General features: G+C 41.3%; 2 protein-coding genes across 2 annotated transcripts in view; one reads left to right on the top strand and one right to left on the bottom strand.

Moving 5' to 3' along the window:
* Nucleotides 1-4,465: 4,465 nt before the first annotated feature.
* Nucleotides 4,466-7,164, top strand: LOC131096069 (cyclin-dependent kinase 4 inhibitor B-like). Its single transcript, XM_058044305.1, has 2 exons — nt 4,466-4,633; nt 6,877-7,164. Exons 1-2 carry the CDS (start codon nt 4,490-4,492, stop codon nt 7,162-7,164), a joined length of 432 nt encoding a protein of 143 aa, XP_057900288.1. The 5' UTR covers nt 4,466-4,489.
* Nucleotides 7,165-16,468: 9,304 nt separating this feature from the next.
* Nucleotides 16,469-23,926, bottom strand: part of MTAP (methylthioadenosine phosphorylase) — a 32,136-nt gene continuing 24,678 nt past the window's right edge. The window contains exons 6-8 of the mRNA XM_058044432.1: nt 23,514-23,753; nt 22,857-22,979; nt 16,469-17,379 (exon numbers count right to left, since the gene is read on the bottom strand). Coding sequence (XP_057900415.1) covers nt 17,341-17,379; nt 22,857-22,979; nt 23,514-23,753 — 402 coding nt within the window. The 3' untranslated portion in view covers nt 16,469-17,340. The remainder of the gene's footprint in view (nt 17,380-22,856; nt 22,980-23,513; nt 23,754-23,926) is intronic.

Below are 23,926 nucleotides of genomic sequence, written 5' to 3' on the forward strand. Positions count from 1 at the left end.
GATTGTTGTGGCATTGATTATCACACATAAAAAACAACAATAATAATTAGGCATACACTGAAGCTAAAATGAATATTCATTTTGCTGAGAATGTGAGGATTGTTCTGCAAAATCCTCAAAGAAAGTTATTAGAGCATTCCACAACCTCCTTTAATACACAGCACAGCCTGGAAAGAGCAGAGGTGGAAGAGAAGTAGAAATGCCTCAAAATTACTTCGAAAATAAACACCATTTATTTTATACATGTAAAAATATATGTATTAAATTTTTAACCTTTCAAGCTATAAGACTCAGGGTGCGGAGATAAAGTAATTCAGAGTTTTCTACCTCCACTCTCTGTTTAGATTGCTTCCAATGCTATTTGAATAAAAAGTGTGGGGCCATACACACAGATACACGCACAATGACTTATGCATATATCTATATATATCTATATATATATATTATATAATATATATGTAAATCAGAAAATATAGACAGTTTTCATTGTTGCCTTCAAATTGCCACTTTTTTTTTTTTTTGCATTTTTAGTAGGCCTCATTTCTTCATTCTACACTAAATGGGGGAAAAAGAAACTATAAACTCTGTCCGACCTGAAAGGCATGAATCTCAAATGCAAACATGAGTATGAGGGTGCTAATCACCACGAAGTAAACTCTCTATAGCAAGGTCAAAAGCCCTCATGGATCCGAAAGCATGGCTATTATTTTCTCCCTCTATTTCCACACTTGCCATATATAATTCTTTTTTTAAATTCCGCTCCCCTGAGCTTTTAATCAGAGAGAATAAGCTTTTCTAAAATGCCAGTTAGCTCTAGACTGCAAATTGCATTTTGAAGGTCTTGGGATGGAGTGAGACATATGTGTGTGTTAAATTTAATTTAAAAAACTAAAACCACAAAACGAAACCAAAAACCCCTACAGAAAATGCAGTATCTAGGGATAGTTTTGTAACTGTAAGGGTAACACATGATGGAGTTGTGGCTGCTCCATCTCTAGAAGTGTCTGAGACCAGGCTGGATGAGGCAGGGTGGGAGGGCGGGATTGGAGGTATTATCTCTGAAGTCTTTTCCAACCCTAAACAATCTTTGATTGTAAGATATACTCTGTGAAGTTTTTATTCATTATTACCACAGTTTCTCTGAGATATGTTTGAGCTTTTGTGTGCAGTTTGGTTTTGGCTTTGTTTGCTCAGTATAATTTTTCAATAATTTTTAAGTTCAATGGCAACCCCCATGGCACAACTTCTGAACGACTAAAATTAAGGTGATAGATTTTCCTGGTTTTAACCAATATGTGTAATCAGAATATATATCTTTGCAAATATTCTGACACTTTAAACGGAAGAAAATAATGATACTGTTAAATTATTTCTGTAAAGAGGTATTACTTCTTTTTTAGTGTAACTCGGAACTACTCAGAACTGTTTCCCCCACTCCCTTTACATAAAAAACAGGTTTCTTCCATGCAACCTCTCCGTTGCACCTCCTACCCCTGCTTCTCTTGTGGGCTTTTTACCTATTTACAAGCTAGGAAATCCCAATATTATGTTCTTTTTAATTTGTCTCCTTATAGTATTTATTTAACTCCTGAACCTATTATCCAAATACTTGTTAGACAAAATGTAAATATTTTGATTTTTAGTTGTTGTTGTTATTGAAAGTGTAATACTTGCTAAGCCTTAAATGGGGCATAAGATGGCTGCTTTTTAAACTGAAAGTTACCTCTTCCGTCCTTTATGCTTTTATCAAAACATCTCAGAACAATTTGCAGTATTAAAATGGATCTATTTTCAGTGTCAAAAATCTGTATGGTTGAATAATAATTCTAAAATTAAATAAGAGCAGAAATGTAGGACAGAATCACTGCTTAACATGATTCTTTATATTTTTTTTAACTCCTTCTCTTAAATCTTTGCTTTTTTATTCTTAACATGATTTTTTTTTTATTTTTATACCGCGAAAAAGATATTTTTAATGAAAATATCTTTGCAGTAAGGTTTGCTGGGGGGTAAAGGTGGAATCTTTTCCCTCCCCCCGAGATACAAGTGCAATACAAGGTTCTTTCTCAAAACACACTAGCATAGGCTGTATTATTATCACCCTAACTTCAGATATGACTCTGTAGTGTTATGTTTTGATTAATTTGAGGTCTTTTGTTGGTACTAGAATTGTATAATATAAGATCTGCTTTTAGAGGGGGAAGAAATCCCATTATTTCAATCATGTAATTTAAAATGTTGTGAGTTAAAAACGTTCTAGTAGTTTGATAAGTGATTTGGGGGGGTCAATAATGTTGGGACGTACTAATGGGACAGTATTCGTTGTTTTATACTATTAGCTTTTGACATAATATAGTGGAGATGGAGATGGAGATACAGACAGGCCCTCTGACTTGAAGTGACATCTTTATTTGCAAACACATTGACATGTCAGTGTGCTTTTTTTTTTCTTCACAGAATTAACTGGGTTGGAAAAGACCTTTAATTAAGGTCATTGACTCCCACATATTTTTATGCTTATATACTCAGAAAAAAATATGTATTCCTGTACTTATACATACAGATGCATAAAATCCATGATCAATACTATTTCACAGAAAACAAGGCTAGGCAGTGATACCTGCAACCTTGCCATGCATCACTACTGATTTGAAATTTTAAGACACCTGACGAACATAACCAAGGAGGTTTTCTCCTTGGATTTATCTCTGTGTGGCTATCATTAATGTCAGACAGCGCAAGAAGAACTGGAAGATACTTTGCCTTTTGGGTGGGAGATCATCTTACTTTCTTAGACTTTACAGACTTCTAAAAATCCCCTCTTTAAACCCTATTTATTATTTTTAAATTTTTTAAAATTTGTTTATTTGTTTGTTTTAAACTGCCTATCTGTCCCAAGGGCTGCTTTGCACCACGCATTGTAGAAAAAACACGATGTGGTGGGAGTTCACCACCGGTCCCTGACAAGCGAGGGTGTCCCCTCAAATTTTGGACCCTGATCCTGCAATGCCACTTGCCCCAGAAACTTCGCAAGGGAGGCTCCAAAAGCCACTAAACTAAGACATTTTAGTGAACTTGTCTACTCAGGGATAAATCTGTGTTTATTCCTCCTCATCCGAGGATGTCTCTGCTTTTGGCTAATAGTAAATATAGACATAATCATTGTTTCTCTTTTAGCTATGCAGAGCTTTTCGGGGGTTGTATCTTCACAGCAGATACTTCTGCGGCCTCGCCCCGGTCTCCTGCAAATGAAATAAGAAAGGCAATTAGGGAACTGACATTGGGGGGGGGGGGGGGGGGGCGGGGAAGGAAAGGACAAACAAAAAAAAAGGGAAAACAAAACCCTGTAAAACACCCTTATTCCCCCTGCCTCCTTTGTAAGAGGCAGGAACTTCGAGGTAGCAGAGCAAGAACTTGGCGGCGCGGGTCGTGGGCGCCGGCCACCCGCTCCCCCTCGGCGGCCGCGGGGGTCTCCGGGGGCGGGGGTCGTGCAGGCCTGGGCCTGCCGTGGGGAGACGCCTGGCGGAAAGCCAAGGGCAGGAGCAGATGCTTGGATTTTGAGGATCTTTCACGGCTGCAAGGCGAGATTCTTCTGCCTAGCCTCCGGCTGCGCGGCTGGAGGTGCACCTTACCCTGCTGGGCTCTGGCCGCGGGTTTCCTGCTCCCGGGAGGCTCTGGCAGGGCCCGGCTGAAGCGATCCTCTTCTTCTATGCGCTGCCATTAGGCTGGTGGCAGACTTGCTGCGGGCACGGCTCCCTTCCTCATCCGGTCTGCCAGCTCTCGGCAGGCACAGCACGGAGGGATGGACCCCCGACCCACCGCTCGGATGGGTTCGGGCAGGGCAGGACCCCATTCAGAGATAGAAACTAGAGCAATCACTCGCGCAAAGAGTCCCTTCTCTGTGCCGGGAAAGTTCGGGTCCGCCGTCCCTTCGTCATGTCGCCGACATGTCGTCATGTCACCTGCCCCGCCCGAGGCAGCTGCCGTGGAAGCTGTTTGCCCGTGGGTCTGCGCCCCGCTGCCCTGCATTAGCGGCCCGCCCCGATGTGGGGAGAGGCTGGGGGCGCAAGGCCGCCGTCCCACCCCCTCTCCCCGGTGGGAGAAAAACGCCGCGAGAGCCGCCCGTGCTTGAGGCGGGGATGAGGCCGGGCTGCCCTCCGAGGGGCCGTGCCCGGGGACCAGGCTGCCGCCGTCCCGCCCTCCTTGGCCTCCCTGCCGGTGCCCCTCGCCCCGGGCGGGTGCGCGCATTTCCCTGGGCCGCTGGGAGCCGGGGCAGAGCGGGAGCGGGCACCGCAGCCCCGCTCGGCTGGAGGAGCGCCCGGAGGTGGGAGGGGACGGGACGGGCAGGAGGGGGAGCGGGTGCGAGGGGGGCCCGCTGCCCCCCGGAAAGGAGGAGCTGGGCGGCAGTCAGGAGCTGGGTGGCAGAGACGGGCGAGATCGCGGCCCGGGGAGAGGGAAAGCCAGCGGCGGCTCGGGTCTGCGGGGGGCGATGGAGGGGTCCCGCTCTCCCCGGAGCGACGGCGACCGCCTGTGCAGCGCCGCCGCCCGCGGGGACCACGAGGAGGTGAGGAGGCTGCTGCAAGCAGGCGTGGATCCCAACGGGACCAACCGCTTTGGGAGAACCCCGCTCCAGGTACGGCGTACCCTGGCTGGGGGGCAGGGGGGAAGCCGTGCTCTGCCACGTCGGCGGGGAAGGGTGGGCATTTCGTGTTTAGAATGAACTCTTGTTGCTATGATCGGAACCGTACTCCAGCCGCAGCTGTCTGAATTCAAACGTGACCTTTATTTTTTACTAAGTCCAGCCGTCCTATAAGCGCAAGATGGAGATAAGTGGGGAACCGCTGGCAGCAAACGAATTTTTCCAGGGGGTAGTCTAAAGGAGAAGTTGGACTGAAAAATCCGCTTCCAGATAACCTATCCAGATAGGCTGGGGGAATGATCTGCACTTCGAGCAAATTTCTTGATTTTTTAAATGTAACCCGAACCGAGTTCTTTAAAAAAAAGACCGAACAGGTCTTTTTTTTCCCCAAGGAAATCGAAGTGGGGTCCTTTTCTAGCATATTCATGAGCAAAGAACCTAGAAACTATGCTGATAAAAATTGTTACTTGAAACTGGGTATATATTAGCAGTCACCTCTTTTCTTTCTTTTAGTCGTAGCGATTTTAACATTCTCTATCAATCGATAGTGGCAGTAGGTGCTAGAAGTACCAGTATGTAGAGCTGCTTTCCAGGCAGTTTGAGAGTTTAAAATGTGTTACATTTATCGACCTACTTAAGTAGACACTTTTAAAATGTTCATTGAACGATTAATATTCTGTGATTTAAATAAGAGCTGTGTATCTCAGGAAGATTTTTCGAGTTGTTATTTAAAGAGATATCTTTGATGATTAATCTAATGCTCAGCTAAGCTGAACAGCTATTTTGGTCCTTGCACTTTACATTAAATATTCTGAAATATTTTTCTGAACTGTATTACCGAGAAAAGCTCTCAGAAAGTTATCCATGTTACTTCCATTTTACGTTCAAATTGCAGATTAAAAGAATCTCCAAACTCTTATAAATGATCCCTTTCCTTTCTCCATTTCAGACTAAGTTCTCTTTCTCTTGTCAGCAACTTGCAAAATGGCTGACACTCGACTATGTGGACTCTCTTCTTCTTTCTGGGAAAGATTAATATCGGGAATTTATATATTATGACATTCATAAGTATTTCACACTTGTACTATAAATAAACCAAATTATTTGAAGTGGACAAACCAAAGTCTGGAGATAGAAATTGAGAGAAAACCCTATTGTCTTAAGATATTTTTCATAGCATTAAGTCACAATTTATGGTGGGTAAAATTCCACTGAAAATCACCAGGACAGTAAGGGAAGTAAAACCCCATGTACAAATTTATTTTGGTTTTTGGTTGATTGGGGTTTTTTTGTGGGTTTTGTTCAGTTGTGTATGATCAAATATTGCCAGAAGTTATTTTCTGCTACTGGCAGAAAAGCAGACTGTCATTAGGAATTTGCCATTTAGACATTATCATTCGGAATTTTCCATCAGTTAAGTTTTGTGCACTGCTTGTGAGTGCTCAGCAGCTGCTCTCACAACTCTGAGAAGAAGACAGACATGAGAGAGAAAAAAATAAGAAAGAAAAAACTTCTTCGTCCGAAACTCAGGAAGGGAAAGTTTTACATCCACACCGAATGCCGAAAGGAGCCACACCCAGCTGAATTTTCCATTGCTGTGTTAACTGTTGATTAATTAATAATGCATTCTAAGTGACGGCAGCCTTAATGCAAGACCCCTCAGGTCCTTTACTGCCCTAAAATACACGGTGTGTGTATATAGCATACAAATATTTACAAACTCTTCATGTGTATAAATAAATTTAATATATTTTTATATATGTGTATGTCTAAATATATTTATAATACAGATACATGCACTATTTATTATACAATTACATAAACGGGGTCTGTATTGTGTGCATATATCTATACGCACACAGAGCTGGTCTGTATCTGCGTATAACATGTGCGTACATATATGTGCTTATACACACACCACAAGGACCATTTGTACCATTATGTATATAAATTATATAAATTATATAAATTATATAAATTATATAAATTATATAAATGTGAAGCAGGACACGCACATGTGTTATACCTAGTATTGAAACCACTAGCTAATATTTTTAATTTATCATCCAATCATAGACTATCTCGAGTTGGAAGGGATCCGCACGGATAGTCACAAACGGCTGTCACTGTATGCGAATACAAGGAGCCGACCCAGCAGAATCACTGCCCAAGAGAGAAGCCGGTCGCGGCGGTGCTGGGGGCTCTGTGGCGGGCGCTGACGCTGTCTCTCCCCGCAGGTGATGATGCTGGGCAGCCCGCGGATGGCCGAGCTGCTGCTGCGGCACGGAGCCGACCCCAACCGCCCCGACCCGCGCTCCGGCTGCCTCCCGGTGCACGACGCGGCCCGCGCCGGCTTTCTGGGCACGCTGGCGGCGCTGCACCGGGCCGGGGCGCGCCTCGACCTCCCCGACGGCGGCGGCCGCCTGCCCCTCGACGTGGCGGCGGGGGGCCCGCACGGAGCCGTGGGGCGGTACCTGCGCGACCCTCCGGCCCTGCCCGGGGCCCCCGAGAAGGCCGCGCGCTGAGCCCGCCCGGCCGTCCCGCAGCGCGCCCCGCAGCCCCGCTCCCCCGCCAGCAGCCCCGCCGCCCGTCAGCAGCCCCGCCGCGGATGGCGGCGCTCCCGATGCCCGTCTGCTGCTGGCAAGAGTGTTCCCTTGTCCCCTTACCTCCACGGCTCCTCCTGTGCCATTCCGGCTCCCGCTTCTGCGAGAAGACACGCGCCGAGATTTTCTCTGTTTCCTGAGAAAAAGAGGAAAAATATCCAAAACACAATCAAGACTAGCTCTCCTGCTTCTCCCTCTCATACTCTTCAGCGGTCAGAGCACAAGCACCAGACGGTCCTTTTGTGCTCAAGTGGGGGGGGGGGGGGGGGGGAAAGTAAATGTTCACCGTTTCCTATTTTTTTTTTTTTACAATAAAACTGCTTAGAGAAGTGAGAACGCTATGTTTCCCTTACTGGTTTGCTCACTGCCCTGCAAATCTTTGTATTTTAGTTATTCCTTGAGGTCCTTTTATGCTGGAGTGTCCTATGCACTCCAAAATAGTGAAGGCTGTTTCCCTTACTAGCTTGCTCAATGCCTTGCAAATCTTTGTATTTTAGTTATTCCTTGTGATCCTTTTATGTTGTTGCATTCCAAAAAACTGAACACTTTAGCCATATCGTTTATAAAGTTAATTAATCCCCAGAGCTTCTCCCCTCACCGACCCACTCAACATACAGTTTTAACACCAAGGTGTAACAGTAATTGAATGGTAAAAATTTTAACGCTGATGAGCATTACAGTTTGGGAACTACAAACATTTTGTGTGGCTGTATTTATGGAAAATCGTGTGAGAAAACAATTGGCAATCAATTAGTTACTGTGTAGCTTTTTGCATGTAGAGATCCCATTTGCTCAGAAGATATAGTCAATGAGCTTCTTATTTTTAAGACAGCTTTCTGGCTCTCTAAGCCAGATATTTGGAATTAACAACAAATGCCCGATTTTGCTAATAAATCTGGATTTTTGCACTCCTTTTGGTTTCTGTTTTCTGTTTTTCCTGTGTAATTTCTATCATCTACCCTATGTTCATACCACTTATGTGTGATTAAATACCTGCTATTATTCAGTAATAAAACATGAATAAGCCAATCTTAAAAATAATTACTTCTCATCTTAGAGTATTTAATGGCTCTGCATGCTGCTCTACTTAGTTGAATGGTGCTATTTATTTCAACTTTATTCGTTGCTTTCAATTTTTGTGCGTGTGTCTGCATAAATAAATGTAGATATACACAGCACAATCATGCAGGTCAGATACCAGGACTTTTTGTAGATATGCGTTATTTAAGCACATATACACAGAGTTAAAAATAGCCAAATTGTTTATTTCATTCTTGATAACAACACTCAAAGTACAAAAAAAAAAAAAAAAAAAAAAGCTCCTCTGTAGTTTGTACCTTCTTGCATAATTTATTATCTGATTTTAGAAGTGGGAGCTTAGCAGGGATGGGGAATAATTTTCCTCTCAAAAAAAAAAAAAAAAAAGAAAAAGAAAAAAAAGGAAAAAAAGAAAAAAAAAAAGTAGTTCTTAGCCCTTTGGGGGACAAATGGAAAACGGAGAGCAACACCCCCTCACAGAGCATGTTTGGCGTCTGGGAGCAAACTCTTCTGAGGCAGGGCGGGTGGGACAAGTCGGACCCAATGGTGCTGGTGCCTCCCTTTCCGACTCAGAGCAGCCTGTAATTCTGAGCAGGAGTTTTTCGTTTTCTCTCCCGACCCTCCAGGCGGGCGGGAGCCCAGTTCAGCTCTCGAGCTGGAGCCTGAGGACAGCGTTTGGCAGAGCTCGGCTGGCGCGGCGGCAGCGCACCCACTCACACAGCATCCATCCATCCATCCATCCATCCATCCATCCATCCATCCATCCATCCATCCATCCATCCATCCATCCCAGCCGCTGGGCTCGCTGTCCCGCTCCCTGCCGCCGGCCCTCTCGCCTGCAGGCTGCCAATCCCGCGGGAGCGAGGGCCAGAGCTCCGGGCAGTGCCCTCCGAAACACGGCAGGGGCAGTGGCATTCATACCGCGATGCCCACGGGGTTTTCACCAGCCTCTCCCCACTCGGGAAGGCTGTGTCAAAAGAGTGTAACCTGCCCAGAGGCTTTGGCCTCAGAGCTGCTAAAGCCCAAAACTTCCTGAAGATGGAAAGTTCAAGGCATGGAGTTATGTATGGTGATTTCACAGGTGGTGAAAATGTTGTTCATTCTTTGGACAAGGAGCCAGCAGTGCTGTGAGCTTTCAAAAAACCACACCTCAATTGCATGCAAATGCCAGCATCTGAATAATTTGACAAGATATTTTTAAATTGTACTGTCATCTGTCAAACTTTAATAAAATACCTTCAGGTGTAATGGCACTTAGAAATACAGAGTTTGCTATTACACACTACAAAAATTTACCCTTTTGGAACATGACTCCCAAGCTTTAAAGCAGGAAACTTCCCCTCCAGATTCACCCATGTTTTTGTGTCTTAGGGTTCACAGGCTTTAAATCCCATGTTCAAAGTCTTTGAAAGCTTTAGGGAAAACAGGAAAAATAAAAACTATTTTAGAAAGGGAAGTCATCATTCCACCTCGCCTGGAACAAAGGTGTGGAAATAACATTAATTTCATTGCCTACTTACACAGAAATTAAGCCTCATGTACTTTAAATCTCAGGAAGAAAATAGAAATGCTCAGAGCCCCGACAGAAGAAAGTGAGTATTTGAAGATGGAAAAGGCAAGCCAAAGTACCAAGTGCTGGAGAGGGAACCTCTAAAGACATTTGTGTCTTTTAAGTGCCCTGATGGGGCAATCACTCCCAGGGAAGAGATGATACACCTAGTTTTTATTATTTTTAAATCAGATTTCAACTAATCCTTAACCAACACTCACCGAAGCAATTAAACATTTCTTCTTGTTTTTTTTTTTTTTTTTCCCCTCAAACTCACAGGCTCAAACTCACAAACTCACTCAAACTCACAAGAGGCAGAAGTGGTTTAAAAGTTTAAAAAAGAGGACAGAAAAGTCTTTTTCTTTGCGGAAATGTCCCCAGAGGACCAATATCTCCACATTCCTATCTCTTACTAGGTATTTGTAAGCATCTTTATGCTTTTGGTAGAAACACTTGCAAACAAAATGTGAAACTGGACTTTCTGGAAAAAGTCCAAGAAGGTGTAGCGAAAGGAGAGGCAGTCCTTAGGAGCTGAAAACTAAAAATCTTGTAACTAAAGGCGTCAGGCTGCCTCCCAGATGACTGCCACTGCATCTGGCATTACTCTTGTTATTGAGTGTTAGTTCAGGATTGAGAGTGGGCTCTGAGAAGCCCTATTTACACCTATAGCTTCAGGCAAATAAGGACCAAGGGGACAAAACACCTAGGGTTTAGCGAGACCATCAGCAGAGGTCATGATATTAGATATACCCTCCTTCCTACAACCGAACGAGGTAGCTTTTGCTGCCATTGATGTAACAAAAAAACCAAATCAACCAACCAAACAAACAAAAACCTCAAAACAACAACAAAAAGAACAAAAATAAACGAACCAATCACCACAAACAACAAACGACAAACCTCTCCAGCAGGAGGAAACCTGCAACCCCGCCTGCTTACCCTGCCTGCGCGAACTGCCGTGCGAGCTACCGCGCCGTGCCCGTTCGCCCGCTCCGGGCCGCCGCTCCCCTGCTGCCCTCCTTTTATCACCCCGCCGCTCGCCGGAGGAAAAAAAAACCCGCCCCGAGCCTGGGTGGCTGACAAGAAGCAGTCACTCCTTTCAGGAAGCAGCCTCCCTCACGATTTCTAAACAGAAACATTATTACTCGAGGCGTTGCGTGGCAATCTAGACTATGAGACTTTGACCTCCGAGGTGGGGAAAGTGTCAGCATCAGCAACTTTTTCTCTCCATGGGGCTGGTTGTTGACAGGTAAGAAAAAAGGCATGCTGAGACCCGGGAGAAGGGGATCCAGAACAGGGGAGAGGAGACACAGGTCCAGCTCAAGAAAGAGGTGCCTGGGGAAAGCAGAGGGAAAACATGGCTGCCTGTGCCTGAAAGGATGCACCAGGGACATATATCCCTATCCCACTCCCTGTCAGCCTAGGCCAATGGTTTTGACTGGCTTATTAACACTCATCCTTGCAGAAATCCAGTGCACGTGGCTGATGAGCAGCGGCACTAAAAATCAGACGGCAGACCCTGCTTGGTGGTGTGGGTGAGAGGGCATTCCTTGCCTATACACAACAAGCGCTTGAACAACATTGCTGGCTTTATGGGTTTTTTTTGCGATTTTTTTGGTGTTTTTTGTTGTTTGTTTGTTGGGTTTTTTTGTTTGTTTGTGGGGTTTTTGTGTGTTTTTTGTTTGTTTGTTTGTTTTGTTTTGTTTTGTTTTTTTTTACATCGGTTTTCACTTTAGATGGTGAGCAGCCTAAGGGCCAGAGAAGAAAATGAGAGTGAACCCAAGGTACCAGTAACAACATGGAGTGGAGAACTTGTACTAAACTGATCCAAGGACAGAGATTATTTCACTGTCCTCACATGCAATTAAGGGGAAAGAAACTCCTACCACCACCATTCTCCTATCAGCTTATCTTACTGGTTTACCCTTGAGGCAGATGCAGAAGAATGATTTTAATGTTTGACTATGTTATGAAAACACAAAAAATGTATTTCAGAACCTTCTTATACAGTTGATAAAAGCCCATACAAAAGTTGCTTCCTATAAAGCACTAAGTATTAAGATTCTAAGGTCAAATTAAAAGATTTCAGATTAATTGTCTTCTTTCTTGTGCTGGAGGAATCACATTGTAGGAAACCAAACAACAGGACAGCATGTGTCCTCTAAAATATGTTTCACTTACAAGAAGCACTATTCTTAGTTCCAGCTGGGTCTAATCTATGACATCCTGATGTTCAGATTGAAAACATACTTTCAAGTATGCTTAAACACAGGCCTTAGCACCCACAAATTGTCTGAGCCAAGTCAAAGCAAAGGTGGTGGAGAAATTGACAATCATCTAAATAAACAATGGCAAACTTCTGCAAAAGTGCGATCAAGTGTTAATTTCAATTCTTTTGCACTGTCCTGCTTCAGACAACACTGCAATGACAGTGGGGAGAAGAAGCTGTTGTTAAAACAGTTAAGCCAGAATTTCCGTCTTAGAAGGCTGATCCCACCCAGTACTGAGCACCTCCTGAATTAATTTCTCCTCTTACTGATACTCAGCTGGTTTCAATAGACAAAACACTCTTGCTGGTTCATTCTGGGAACACCAACTGCTCTCAGATCTGTTTTGAATACTAATACAAAAACTTAATTCTGATGTCATATGCCACCTATGCAAATTCTCCAAATGCTTTGGATATTAGCATGAAAGAGTTTTAAGTTTTAGGTAAGTGAAAATGAGATATGAGTGGGCAATCTCATGTTAGCAAGATAGATCAGTGTTAGGCCACAAAGAATGCTTTAGAGAAAACAAAAAATGAGAAAATGAGTAAATCTAATGGCCCGTCTCCTTGTCTAGTTTGTGCCATATTTGAATCCAAAGTATTGCATTGCCATCAGTACATTATACTGCTAATATGCACACTGGAGGATGCTCTGAACAAAACAAAGGGAGATCTTATCCAAGATAAAAGGACTTCAAAAGCCATGGATAGCTTTGCTAAGCAAAATACAACACCCAAACAATCAGTGAAGAGTAGAGTAGGAGATAATAGCAAGTCCACACTCAGAGAGGAAGTGCTCATGATACAAGTAAGTGTGGGCTTGGAATATAGATAGGGAGCTGAATCCTACTGAGTCCAAATAGAGAAGTATCTTCACTCAAAGCAGAAGGAGTTCTGCTGCCTGGGACACCTGTGCCAAGATGAAGCAGAACTCCCAAAGAACATCACTTGTCCACTCAAGAGACAGTTGGACAAAAGCTCCTGTGAGTGGGTGTATGTCTTCTCGTGCATGTCATTTGTGTGTTGAACTTACCCTGACATTTCTGCCTGTGGTCAGGATGCTTAATAAAGTTCCAGTCTCTGTCTTTGGATGCCAGCTGAAAATCCAGTAAGAAATCAGTTGGCGATTTATGGTGTTACCTGGTCCTTGCTTAATATTGGCATTCCTCTTGCTTTGTGTATCTGTGCTATTTGCAAGCACTCAGGTCCACTCAGTCTCCCCTCTATGTATGTGGGAAAGAAAATTAGGCTTTGAGCATTTATTTCTAACATACCCACTGCTTGCCAGCTGCATTTCTCTATTCCCCCAAAGCATATCCTGCATAGAAGCATGTGAGACTGATCTGCTCTTCGGCAGTTCCTGCAAGGTCTAGGGGTGTTCTCTTCCACTCAAAGTCGAGACGCATTCAGGCCATACAAATCAGTAAGTTTAGGACAATTCTGCTGGAGAAGGAGAAGCAGACCTGGAAAATTTACAGTAAAATTCCACTAGCTAATACTTTATTAGGCTTTCCATGGTTCTAATCCATGTAATTTATGCACAGAGAAGCTGCTTCATTTGCTTCAGTGCTCACTATTTATGTACCTGTCTTGAAGTGAATGATATTTAGAGGAGGTTTTAAAGTGGTCTGTGAAACATACACATAGAAAGTAGAAAGGTTTCCTGCCAAAAGCTTTGTTAATTTTTCTAGGAGACAGCATTTGTTGTAAGACATGTTAGTGTAAAACCAGAAATGTCTTACTTAACAACCCAAAACCATGAAGTCTCTGTAAGATGAGCAATATCAGTCAAGCTTGGAGGCCACCCTTTGGAACCTAGAATGTTTGAAAACTAGGCAATAGCCACAGTTTACCCAGTTTACCACCCTATATCCTGATAAGCTATTTACCAGCCAAGATGCAATTTCCTAAAAGCCTCAAAATGATACTTGCTAACACTGATTCTGATATTATGATATAGGATCAACATTAATACTCTGCACCAGAAGTTAGTACTCAAAATCCTTCACATTAAATGGACTGAAAAATGGTGGCAAAAAAAAAAAAAAAAAAGGGAAAAAAAGAAAAAAAAAAAGAAAAAAGTAATGGAGAGACACAAACTGAAGTGCGGCAACTTTTATCAGTGAAGCCCTCTGCCCATCCCTATCTCATTCTTGTGAAACCAGACACACTCTGAGTCCAAGAAAGGGCCATGATTCTTTGTTAGAATGTTTACTTGGTTTTAGTAATGCAATACATACAATTTGTATCTTTGTTCTATTACACCTGCAGTTCTGCCTACAATAAATACATTTCTTAAGACTCTTTAGAAAGACCATTAAAATCACTTATATTTGGTCCTTTCTTTACATAATTAAGCATTTTCCTATGCTTTTCTTGCCAATTACCATCTCTGTCTGTAGTCCTATGGATAAATTACTTGCAGCACATTTCAGACTGTAAAAGGTACACTGAACTTTGCAAAAAACATACTATACACTACAAGAGTTTTATAGACTTTATATACAAATTCTGCATGAGAGACTGTTAGGTACCAAGCCTATGTTGACAGAGCAAGTAAATATGATGGAGTTAGGTACCAAGCCTATGTTGACAGAGGAAGTAAATATGATGGAAAGGTCTCTTCCAGCCCAAACCACATATTGCCCAAATGTGGTTGCCTCCCACCATGGGCAGGGACACCTTCCACCAGTCTTGCCCGAACTCTGTCTATCTGATTCTGAATACTTCTAAAGACATCCACAACTTCTTTGAGCAAGTTGTTTCATTGTCTCAGCAGCCTCATCATAAAAACTATTTTTACATCCAATCTAAAAATACCCACTTAAAATTGCTGCCCTTTGTCCTGTCACCACAGGCTGCAGTGAAATATCTCTCTCCCTCTTCCTCATAAGCCCCCACTATGTTCTGAAAGGCCACTCTAAGATGTCCCTAGAGCGTTTTCCTCTCCAGTCTGAAAAACCCCAACTCTCCCAGCCTGTCCTCTTTGGAGAGGTGCTTCATCCCTCTGGTCATCTTTGTGGCGCTCTGCTGGACTTGCTCCAACACATCTTTCTTACAAAGTACCCCAAAACTGGATGCAATACTCCAGGTAGGGTCTCATGAGAGCAAAGGGCAAAATCACATCCCTCAACCTGCTTTTGATGCAGCCCAGGATGCAGCTGGACTTCTGAACTGTGAGTGCACATTGCTGGCCCATGTTCAATTTTTCATCCATTCATACACCAAAGTCCATCTCCACTAGGCTGATCTCAACCACCTTCACCTCAATTCAAATGCAGCACCTTCTGCTTGGTCTTGTTGAACTTGGGCCCCACTCCTTGAGCTGTCAATGTTCCACTGGATGACATTCCTACCTTCACTCACTACCCAGCTTGGTGCTTTTTTCTTCCACAAACTCAGTCTCACTCTCTTACTTAATTGATGAAAATACTACACAGGTCCCAGACCTCCAAGGGAAACCATCTGTTCCTGGTTTCCACCTGGACACTGAGCTACTTGACTGTAACTCTTTGGACGCAGCTATTCTTATCTATGTTCTCACCTAGCCTCACATATGAAGAATATGTAACAGAAATGTGTAACAGAAGCCACTACCTATGGATCTACTCTCGCCACTCTCCTGTGACACTAAGTATCCAGTATATATAAAAAAAAAAAGTAGCATAACAATTACCATTATATGTCACTACCAAGTGCAAAAAGAGAAACCCAAGGGGATTGAAAATTAACACCCAGCAAAAAGCTTTCTCTTTAGAACACATAGATCTGATCCATTTCACCAGCAGTGCCAATGGAAGGAAGATAAAAATGGAAACCATTCTTAGACCACATATATGATTTGGCTTAATGGAAGGTAATGAAATGTATGTTCCAGCTCCGGCTCCTGCAATCCAAATTTTTAAAAGAACACCATGAATATAGAAAATTGGTTAAACTATTTTCCCCAGTACCTGAAAAGCACCTCTACTGGTTTTGCTAGAAACAATACATCCAGATATAAAGGATTTCACAGCAGGAGACTGGGTGTCTAATAGAAAAAGACAAGGAAGCTAAAATGCTTGTGTACCAGCTTTCCTCTATTTTCCTCTGGATTAGTATTTTTTTTTACAGTACTATGAGGATCCTTACCATTCATGTTTCTGACCTTTTCCTTGCACTCTGATTCACTTCTGCCTCAGCAATCCCCGTTCAGGGACTTAGAACCTAAAGTTCTGAGCAGCAGAGTACTTTCTAAAAAGTGTCTTTCTGAAAGTGTTGTTTACAAGATATCATCACCAACCTGTTTAATGAATGGCAAAAATAATTGTGATACATAATGACTAGAAGTAAATACCCCCCTCCCGATTTCCACACATCTTAGAGAAGTATATGTTTCATTTGTTTTATTTACTAGACAAGAAGTAGCAGGTTGTTTTATTAAAATAAAACTGTATTAAAAAATTGAAATGTATACATTCAAACCACTCGAGCACATTCATCACTTAATACAGGAACTAAAATTGGAGCTGTTCAATAAAGCAGAAAATGGGTGTGTTTGGGATATTGTCAGCAAAATACTTTTTCTGTACAGTTCTGTAAGTCATGTAAGTACATCTTCAGGCACAAATTTGGTTTAGGCATTACTCCGGTCTCCAATACTAACACACCTGCTGCTGTGACAGAACCACCATAATTATTAAACCAGGTCTTCTAGCACACAAAACAAATACGCTGCTTAAAAAAAATCACTGGAATAAAAAATAAGGATAATGTATAAAAATAGTATAATTTTAATTTGAAATTGTTCAGTTTTTCTGTTATGTTTCTGAAGTGAATTGTAATCATGTGCCTTGTTGAAGGAAAAGATGGAGGTAGAAACAGCAACACAAATAGCCTGTGAATCTGCTTTCATAGACCTTATTTTATGAAACTGCAACAACAATATAACTTGGACTTTGCTTTCTATCACCAGTTAAAAGGTACCACTGAATAGAGGATACTAACTTTTTTTCTCTGTCAGATACAGTTTGTCAATAGGGCTACTTATAGTTGAAAATGTACTCAAAATCTAATTTTAACCATCTTATATGTGATCAAACCGACAAAGATTTTAACAGCAGCCTTACACATGATCATTGGTCAATGTTTAGTCCATTATTTTAAGCTTGTAGCAATTTTTGAAGATATTATGACCTCTGAAAGCTCGAAAGTGATCCACTCTTCCTTGAGAGCACTGAAACTTCAAGGTTCATCCAGGTTGTTACTGCTTTGGCAGGATAACCGAACACTGCACCATTGTCTGAAATACAAAGTCACAGGAGATAAGTACTTCTTTTTACAATGTAGAGAGAATTACTTTTCATTGTAAAGGTAGATTATGTAGCTTCCATTTGGGTACAAATATGTATAAATCCTTTCATGCGCATAGTATCTCCAACTTTTTCCAACACCACAGAAGTCAGTATTATTACAAGGAGGGCATACACACAAAATGGGTTTTCATTACAACTTTTGCAAAGCTATGTAATAGGATTATTGGTATGGAGAAGAACAACCATTTTGCAAAACCACTAATTTATGAACTTTGGGCTTACAGACTGCAAATGAAAAATTGTGCAGCATGCTTTCTGTGACTTTTACAGGACTTTTATAAATTCTGAAGTACAGCTATCAAGAACAGAAACCAGCCAGATGGCATTGAATGTGGGTGAATGAAATACTCAAGTGATGTAGGGACAGGCAACTTTGACATTAGCCACATTCAAGGGCAGGGTCTAAGAAACATTTTAATCTCAGCTTTTGTGAGAAGTTCTTGGCCTGCAAGTACCCCTGCATGTAGACCAATGCAACTACAGTTGAAGTGAAGCCTTGATGAATTTTCCTCCTCCACTTTACTCACCTGTGCCAATATACTGTGATCACACATGTACATTCACTGACCAGTATCACAGATGAGATATTTTTTGAGGAAGAGAATTACTCAAAGATATTTACAAGATTAGAGTTCTAAATACAGAATTTAGGAATATAAGTTTCAGTTTGAGATAGATTAGAAAAAATTACTGAAAAAAATATTAAGCTTTATGCCCTTCAACTTGTTACCTGTCAAATCACATAAATGCCCAAGTGACTCCCTAATGAAGTGTACTGAAATACATCTGCAGTTAGCTTACCCAGACTAAACTATCCTGGAGTATTCACTCACCACAACTCTCAAAATAGAGCATTATTCCTTGTATCAGAGATCTGACAAATACATTTCTCACAGGCTAGTACAGAAGTTCACGAAAAAGGCAGGTAGTACAAGCAGGTTTCCCCAGAGAGTAATGAAATTTACCTAAGGAGCACTCACAAAAGCTCTGACACCTTACCACAAGCTGATCTTCCTACAGACACACTGTAAAAAAAAAATCAGTTCTAACAGGAAATTCCTTTTACCATTATAGTACAGATTCTCTCCTGATACTCATGGGGTTAACCATTATTGTAATGTAATAAAGGTATAGAGCTCAATTCCCAGTTATGATGAGTTAAAATTCTTCTCAACGGGACAGTTTTTTTAACTCATACTTTTCTTAGCAAAGATTAAAAAAAAGTCTTGAAACATATGAAATTGTTTGCTGCCACCAATTCACTTACTTTATGGACAATGAGCCCATGTTTTACATGATAAGTTTTTGTTATCAATGCTTTGGCTGCAGTCCTTGCTGCCTTTGACATCTCTTCCAATTGTCAACTACAGACAAGCTTCCATTGTCCTGAAAGCCTCCCTAACATACCTGCACTTCCATCTGGGTTCTCTCTTTGCAGCTTGTTTCTGCTGCCAATCCTTGATTGCTGCATTTTTGCACTAGAGCTGTTTCCTGTTCAGTCAAAATCTTTCTGTGGATCAGAATGCTGCCCTTGGAGACCTGCCAACATTCTGGAGCTCCCTGACTCTTCAGAAAACAAGTATGCTCACCTGAACTCCAGCCCTGCTCACCTGAACCTGTACTGTTAATTGCGTTACTTGCTCCTCATAAGATGTCAAATGCCACAATTTCATGAAGATTACAGCAACAACTGTCAGTAATTATCACCTCACTAAACAACTCTTCTCAGTTAACAGCATATCCAGCTGTATATCACCCATGACTGACCAGCCTATACAGAAATTTTCTTGACACCAACCAGAAATCACTTGGACCACTGTCATCAAAAGCATCATCTGTGTTTCCTGACACTTGACATAAACAGCAGGTGATCATAACCTGTTCTGAAAGAGTGAGGGCTTTAAATTGACACTGGAAATATATCTCTTTACAGCAAGAAAGCCACGAAACACTGGCCTAAATTCATCTTAGACTTTCAAAATACACTTACACTCACTGACATATCAAAGATTAAATGATACAGTAAAGAGAAGTGATGGCAAGCAGCCTATCCTTTATTCAAAAAACAGCCCTTGGACATTTTGTTTCAACACCAAAGTCTCTCCTGAAATTACAGTGAGATTCAGAGGTGACACCACTGGCGTGTGTGTTGATCTGGGATTAATGCTTCCACACAAGGAGACAGAGAAATAAAGGTAGGCAGAGACTGACAGCACATTTTCTCCTCCCAGGTGAAGTTCCTCCTGTCAAAGCAGAGATTACAGATCTTGAAGAAAAGCTGTGTCTATATAGAGCTTTACTGTTTCACAAGCTGCCCCAACACTAAACCAGACATTTGCCCATTTCATACGCACAGCTATGGCTTGGCTATATTCTGTCACTGAAAGGAGTGTACCAGCTGCAGTCTTACTCAGCTGGCTCCTTGTCTGTGTTCTTTAACACATTTCCACAGTGCTGCAAGAGTAGCTGCCTTCAAGGTCTAGGAAAACAGCTCCAAAACAGTTTAAATAGTCTGGCCTTCAAAACTCACACTAAAAAATATACTGAAGTACAATACAAGACAATAGATTTTAAAAACTCTTTATGGTTCAATTACATACTTGTACAGAGGCACATACATGTATCTTTCTCTTTGCTTCCCTGCAAAATTGCCTCTCTCATTTGTTAACACCAATCCTTCCTCTGCTTTATCACCGCTGAATTCCCCAAACAGGAACGTTTGTAGCCTTTCCTGATGTTCCCATGTAAAATTAAAGGAAGCCTCCAAAGCCTTTGGAGCTTCAGAACTTCTCACTATTCCACAGTTCTTGTTCTTTCAAGTCATTAATCCTTGTGGCTCCTACTTTCTTGATATAAAATTTCAATCCCCACTGCCTTTTTCCAGCTCTTCCAGAGCCTTCAGATCAGCTCTCTTTCTCAGTACACTATCACTCAAACCTGTCTGCAAAGAACATAAACACCTAAGAATTGTAAGTGAAACTATTTCATTATTCATCATTGATATGAGGCAGTTGATATTTAAGAGAAAAAAATTAAGAAGCAACACTAGGACCCAAGTGACCCTTCCTCTGGTGCATCACATTTTCCTCTTCCAGTACTTAGGGGACTGAGCTGGAAGAAGTACTTGACAATGAACTGAAAGAACAGCTGGCATTCAATAAAGGTATTGCAAAGGTAGTGCCAGCTCTCTTTCACTCCCAATGAAGATTCAAGACAATTATGAAAAGGAACACAGGAGGACACTGCTCACTGAAGTATGCCTGCCAGAAATCAAGGCAGATTCATCAGCACTTAAGCAGCATAATATACTTGGAAACCATTTCCTTTCATGCCAGTATGAAAAAAAATGTGCCTGAGGAATATCTAGCGCATTTTATATTATTTGTTCAAGCTCTTGAGTTTGTTGTATAGCTAGGCATCTGTATTAAAAAATGCAGTCCTATTCTCTGAAAATGTTTTCAGTGGATTAGAGGGAAGAAGCAATAGCGATTTTGGTGCCTCCCTTATCCATCCAATGATACAACTTCCTAATGAACGCAAAAGGGAAAGGAAAATGTCAGTTACCTCTCTCATATGTACAGAGGGAACATTAAAATAACTGTTTCAGATAACCAGGTGAGGAAGATTCATAAAGATAATTCAGAGGACTCCTAAAGAAAACTATGTTTTTCAGTAAAGAATTGGCAAAAGAGTAATTTCAAGAATTTGGGTTAGAATTCTACAAACCTGACCTGGTTATTATATGTTTAAGAAGTGGCTGAGGTGCATTTTACTGAATATGCCTTCCCTTCATGACATTGACTAAACTAGAGATGAGAATCACTGATATGTCATACTGGGTTTCACATATTGGCCTGGTTTTGGTAGCAAGGGTCTACAGGGTGGCATGGCAAAAGAGACCCCTCCCTAAGCAAACTGAAGATTTTTAGAGGTGACAAACTTTAAAACTAAGACCCCATGTTTGGTCTCTCTTTGCTGTTGGTGGGAATGAAAGAAGGGCTGGGGGAGGGGAGGAAAAGGATTCTAAAGGTTTTAGTTATCATTAACCTCTTTTAATTCTGTTAATAATTTTTTCTTTATACCTTTTGAAGTTTTGACTCTGTTTCGCCCTTAGTGTTTATTCCTAATCCTTATCTCACTCCACAAGCCTTTTAACTTCTTTTTCTTTCCCTCTCCTCTGTTCAACTATAGCAGAGAAGCATGAGTGAATGATTTTTCATGGGTGCACTGGCATTTGGCCAGTGTCAAAATTGCAGTATTTTTGGTGGAGAATGCAGGCAAACATAAGGACTTTGAGATAAGGATACTAATTGGGAGAAATAACAGACAAAACAAGTATTAAATCACAAAATTAAGTAGAATTATAGTAGGAAATTTGTATTGTAATTGTAGTGAAAATCTAGGGGTAGATTTTTTGTGCAATTTGTCTTTTTGGTTCTGTGTATGACTGTACCTTAGATTAAGTGTACCAATTTTTTTCTTCTGTTTAGTTTAGTAGTTTTTTGTTGTTCTAGCTAAGTGTTACATGTTGAGTGTAATTTTGATAATAATTCTTAAATATTCATAGAAGCCAGGGGTGGAATTATCCTGCTCTGATTTTGTTAGTAATAAATTCAATTAATATGTCTAAGCTGAGCCTGTTTTGTTCATGACAGTATTTGATGAATGATCCCTCCTGGTCCTTATATCAACCCAGCCAAATAAAGCTCACCAAGAAGCTGAATAGACACCCCAACTGTCTTCACATTGTTTCCCCCCCTCTTTGTTATATCCACAAATGAATCTCGAGTATGCCTGTGAAATACCGATGATAAAAAACACAAGTAAACCTTGTCTAAGAAAAATTCTCCTTAAGAACCCCCTTGTCAATATATTTTGAAATGTTTTTCTTTTCCATATTTTTTTCATGTAGCTTGGACTTAAAACCTACAGAGAACGCAATTCTAGTAATTCCAAATTCATTATTACCCATATGTTTTAAGACTCTTCCTGTTCGACATATTAAAGTGTGCATAATATTTTTGGTTTGGTTCAGTCTCTTCCAGTTGATTCTTCCTTGTGCTAAGATCCAAGATCAGGGTTTCATTTGGATACTCACATATATTTGTATCTTCCTGTGTATCTCATTTATTTGTATCTTATGGTTGATGCCTCACTTAATCAACCATATATAGCTATCTGTTTTTTTTAACCTTTTCCAAAACTTCTTGTAAAACTGAAGCTAGATCTTGACAACAAAACTTGCAAGAATTGTGTAGAATCTGTCCACCCTTCTTGAATGAATTTGGTTTCTTGAAGCTTTTATTCTGAAACATTTTGATTTAAGCAAAACCATCCTGTAACATACATCTGTGCACACACATACACTGTCCCTGGTACTTATCAGCCTTGATCGTGTACTTACTTTCAGAGTGTGCAGGGTGCTGGTCCATTCCATGGAGCCTATCTGAGGTATGGCAGAAAGGAGTATGCTTGTAGCCTTATTTGCATTCCCTTTCAGTGTCTTTAAAACTTTATCCACTGAAACCTAGAAATACAATACAACTGAGTGGTGTCTCTCCATTTTCATGGCACACATTATAAATACACAAATAAATTTAACTCAGAAATGTAAAAGTGAAGCCTTAGAATATCAGTATTTTTAGATAGTACAAATGTTTTTTCCTCTGTATGTTTATGGTTTATACTTGTGTATTGTAAACAAGTAGGAAAACTAAAGCATATACATTGTTTTGTACCGAGCTGCAAAGGTAAAATCACCAGACCAATCACAGCCACAAAGAAGACAAGTCACACAGAATTCATGAGCTTCATACTTACAGACCCCCTGATTCAGACAATAGGAAACAAAAGGTTTGCTAGTAGTGAGGCAGGTTCATGAAAATGAATGTAATAGCAACAACTGACTCTATTTTTACTTTCACAATAATTCATCAAGAATAACTCAGGGATTCTAACATAATTAAGAACAGATTTAGTATAGTATATAATCTCTGATCAAAACCTACACATTCTCATTCAAATTCCTCAGATCAACACCAGAGGAAAAAAGTTCACTCACAGCTTCTTCATGCTCCTTCCAGCAGTCATAATCTGTTGCCATGGCAATACTAGCATAACTCATTCCAGCTTCCTTTGCAAGAATCACTTCAGGCACTGTAGTCATGTTGATAACATCAGCTCCCCAACTGCGAAAAACACAGCTTTCTGCTCGAGAGCTGAAACGTGGGCCTTCAATTGTGATCATTGTCCCCTTGGAGTGACACTGGAGGCCCAGCTTCTTGGCAGTCTCAATAAGAACCTGCAAAACATGCCAATGTTGAAGAAAGGAAATAACTCCATTCATGCACTGCCTTTGCATTCCGTCACAAACTTGCACAGAAAATAAGTTAACTTTATACAGAGTCACAGCTGTCCAAAACCAAAGATGAGGTTTTTTTTCCTCACCCAACAAGAAAAATTAATAGTCCTACC

This window comes from Melospiza georgiana, chromosome Z, assembly GCF_028018845.1.
Source record: "Melospiza georgiana isolate bMelGeo1 chromosome Z, bMelGeo1.pri, whole genome shotgun sequence".
Taxonomy (NCBI): domain Eukaryota; kingdom Metazoa; phylum Chordata; class Aves; order Passeriformes; family Passerellidae; genus Melospiza; species Melospiza georgiana.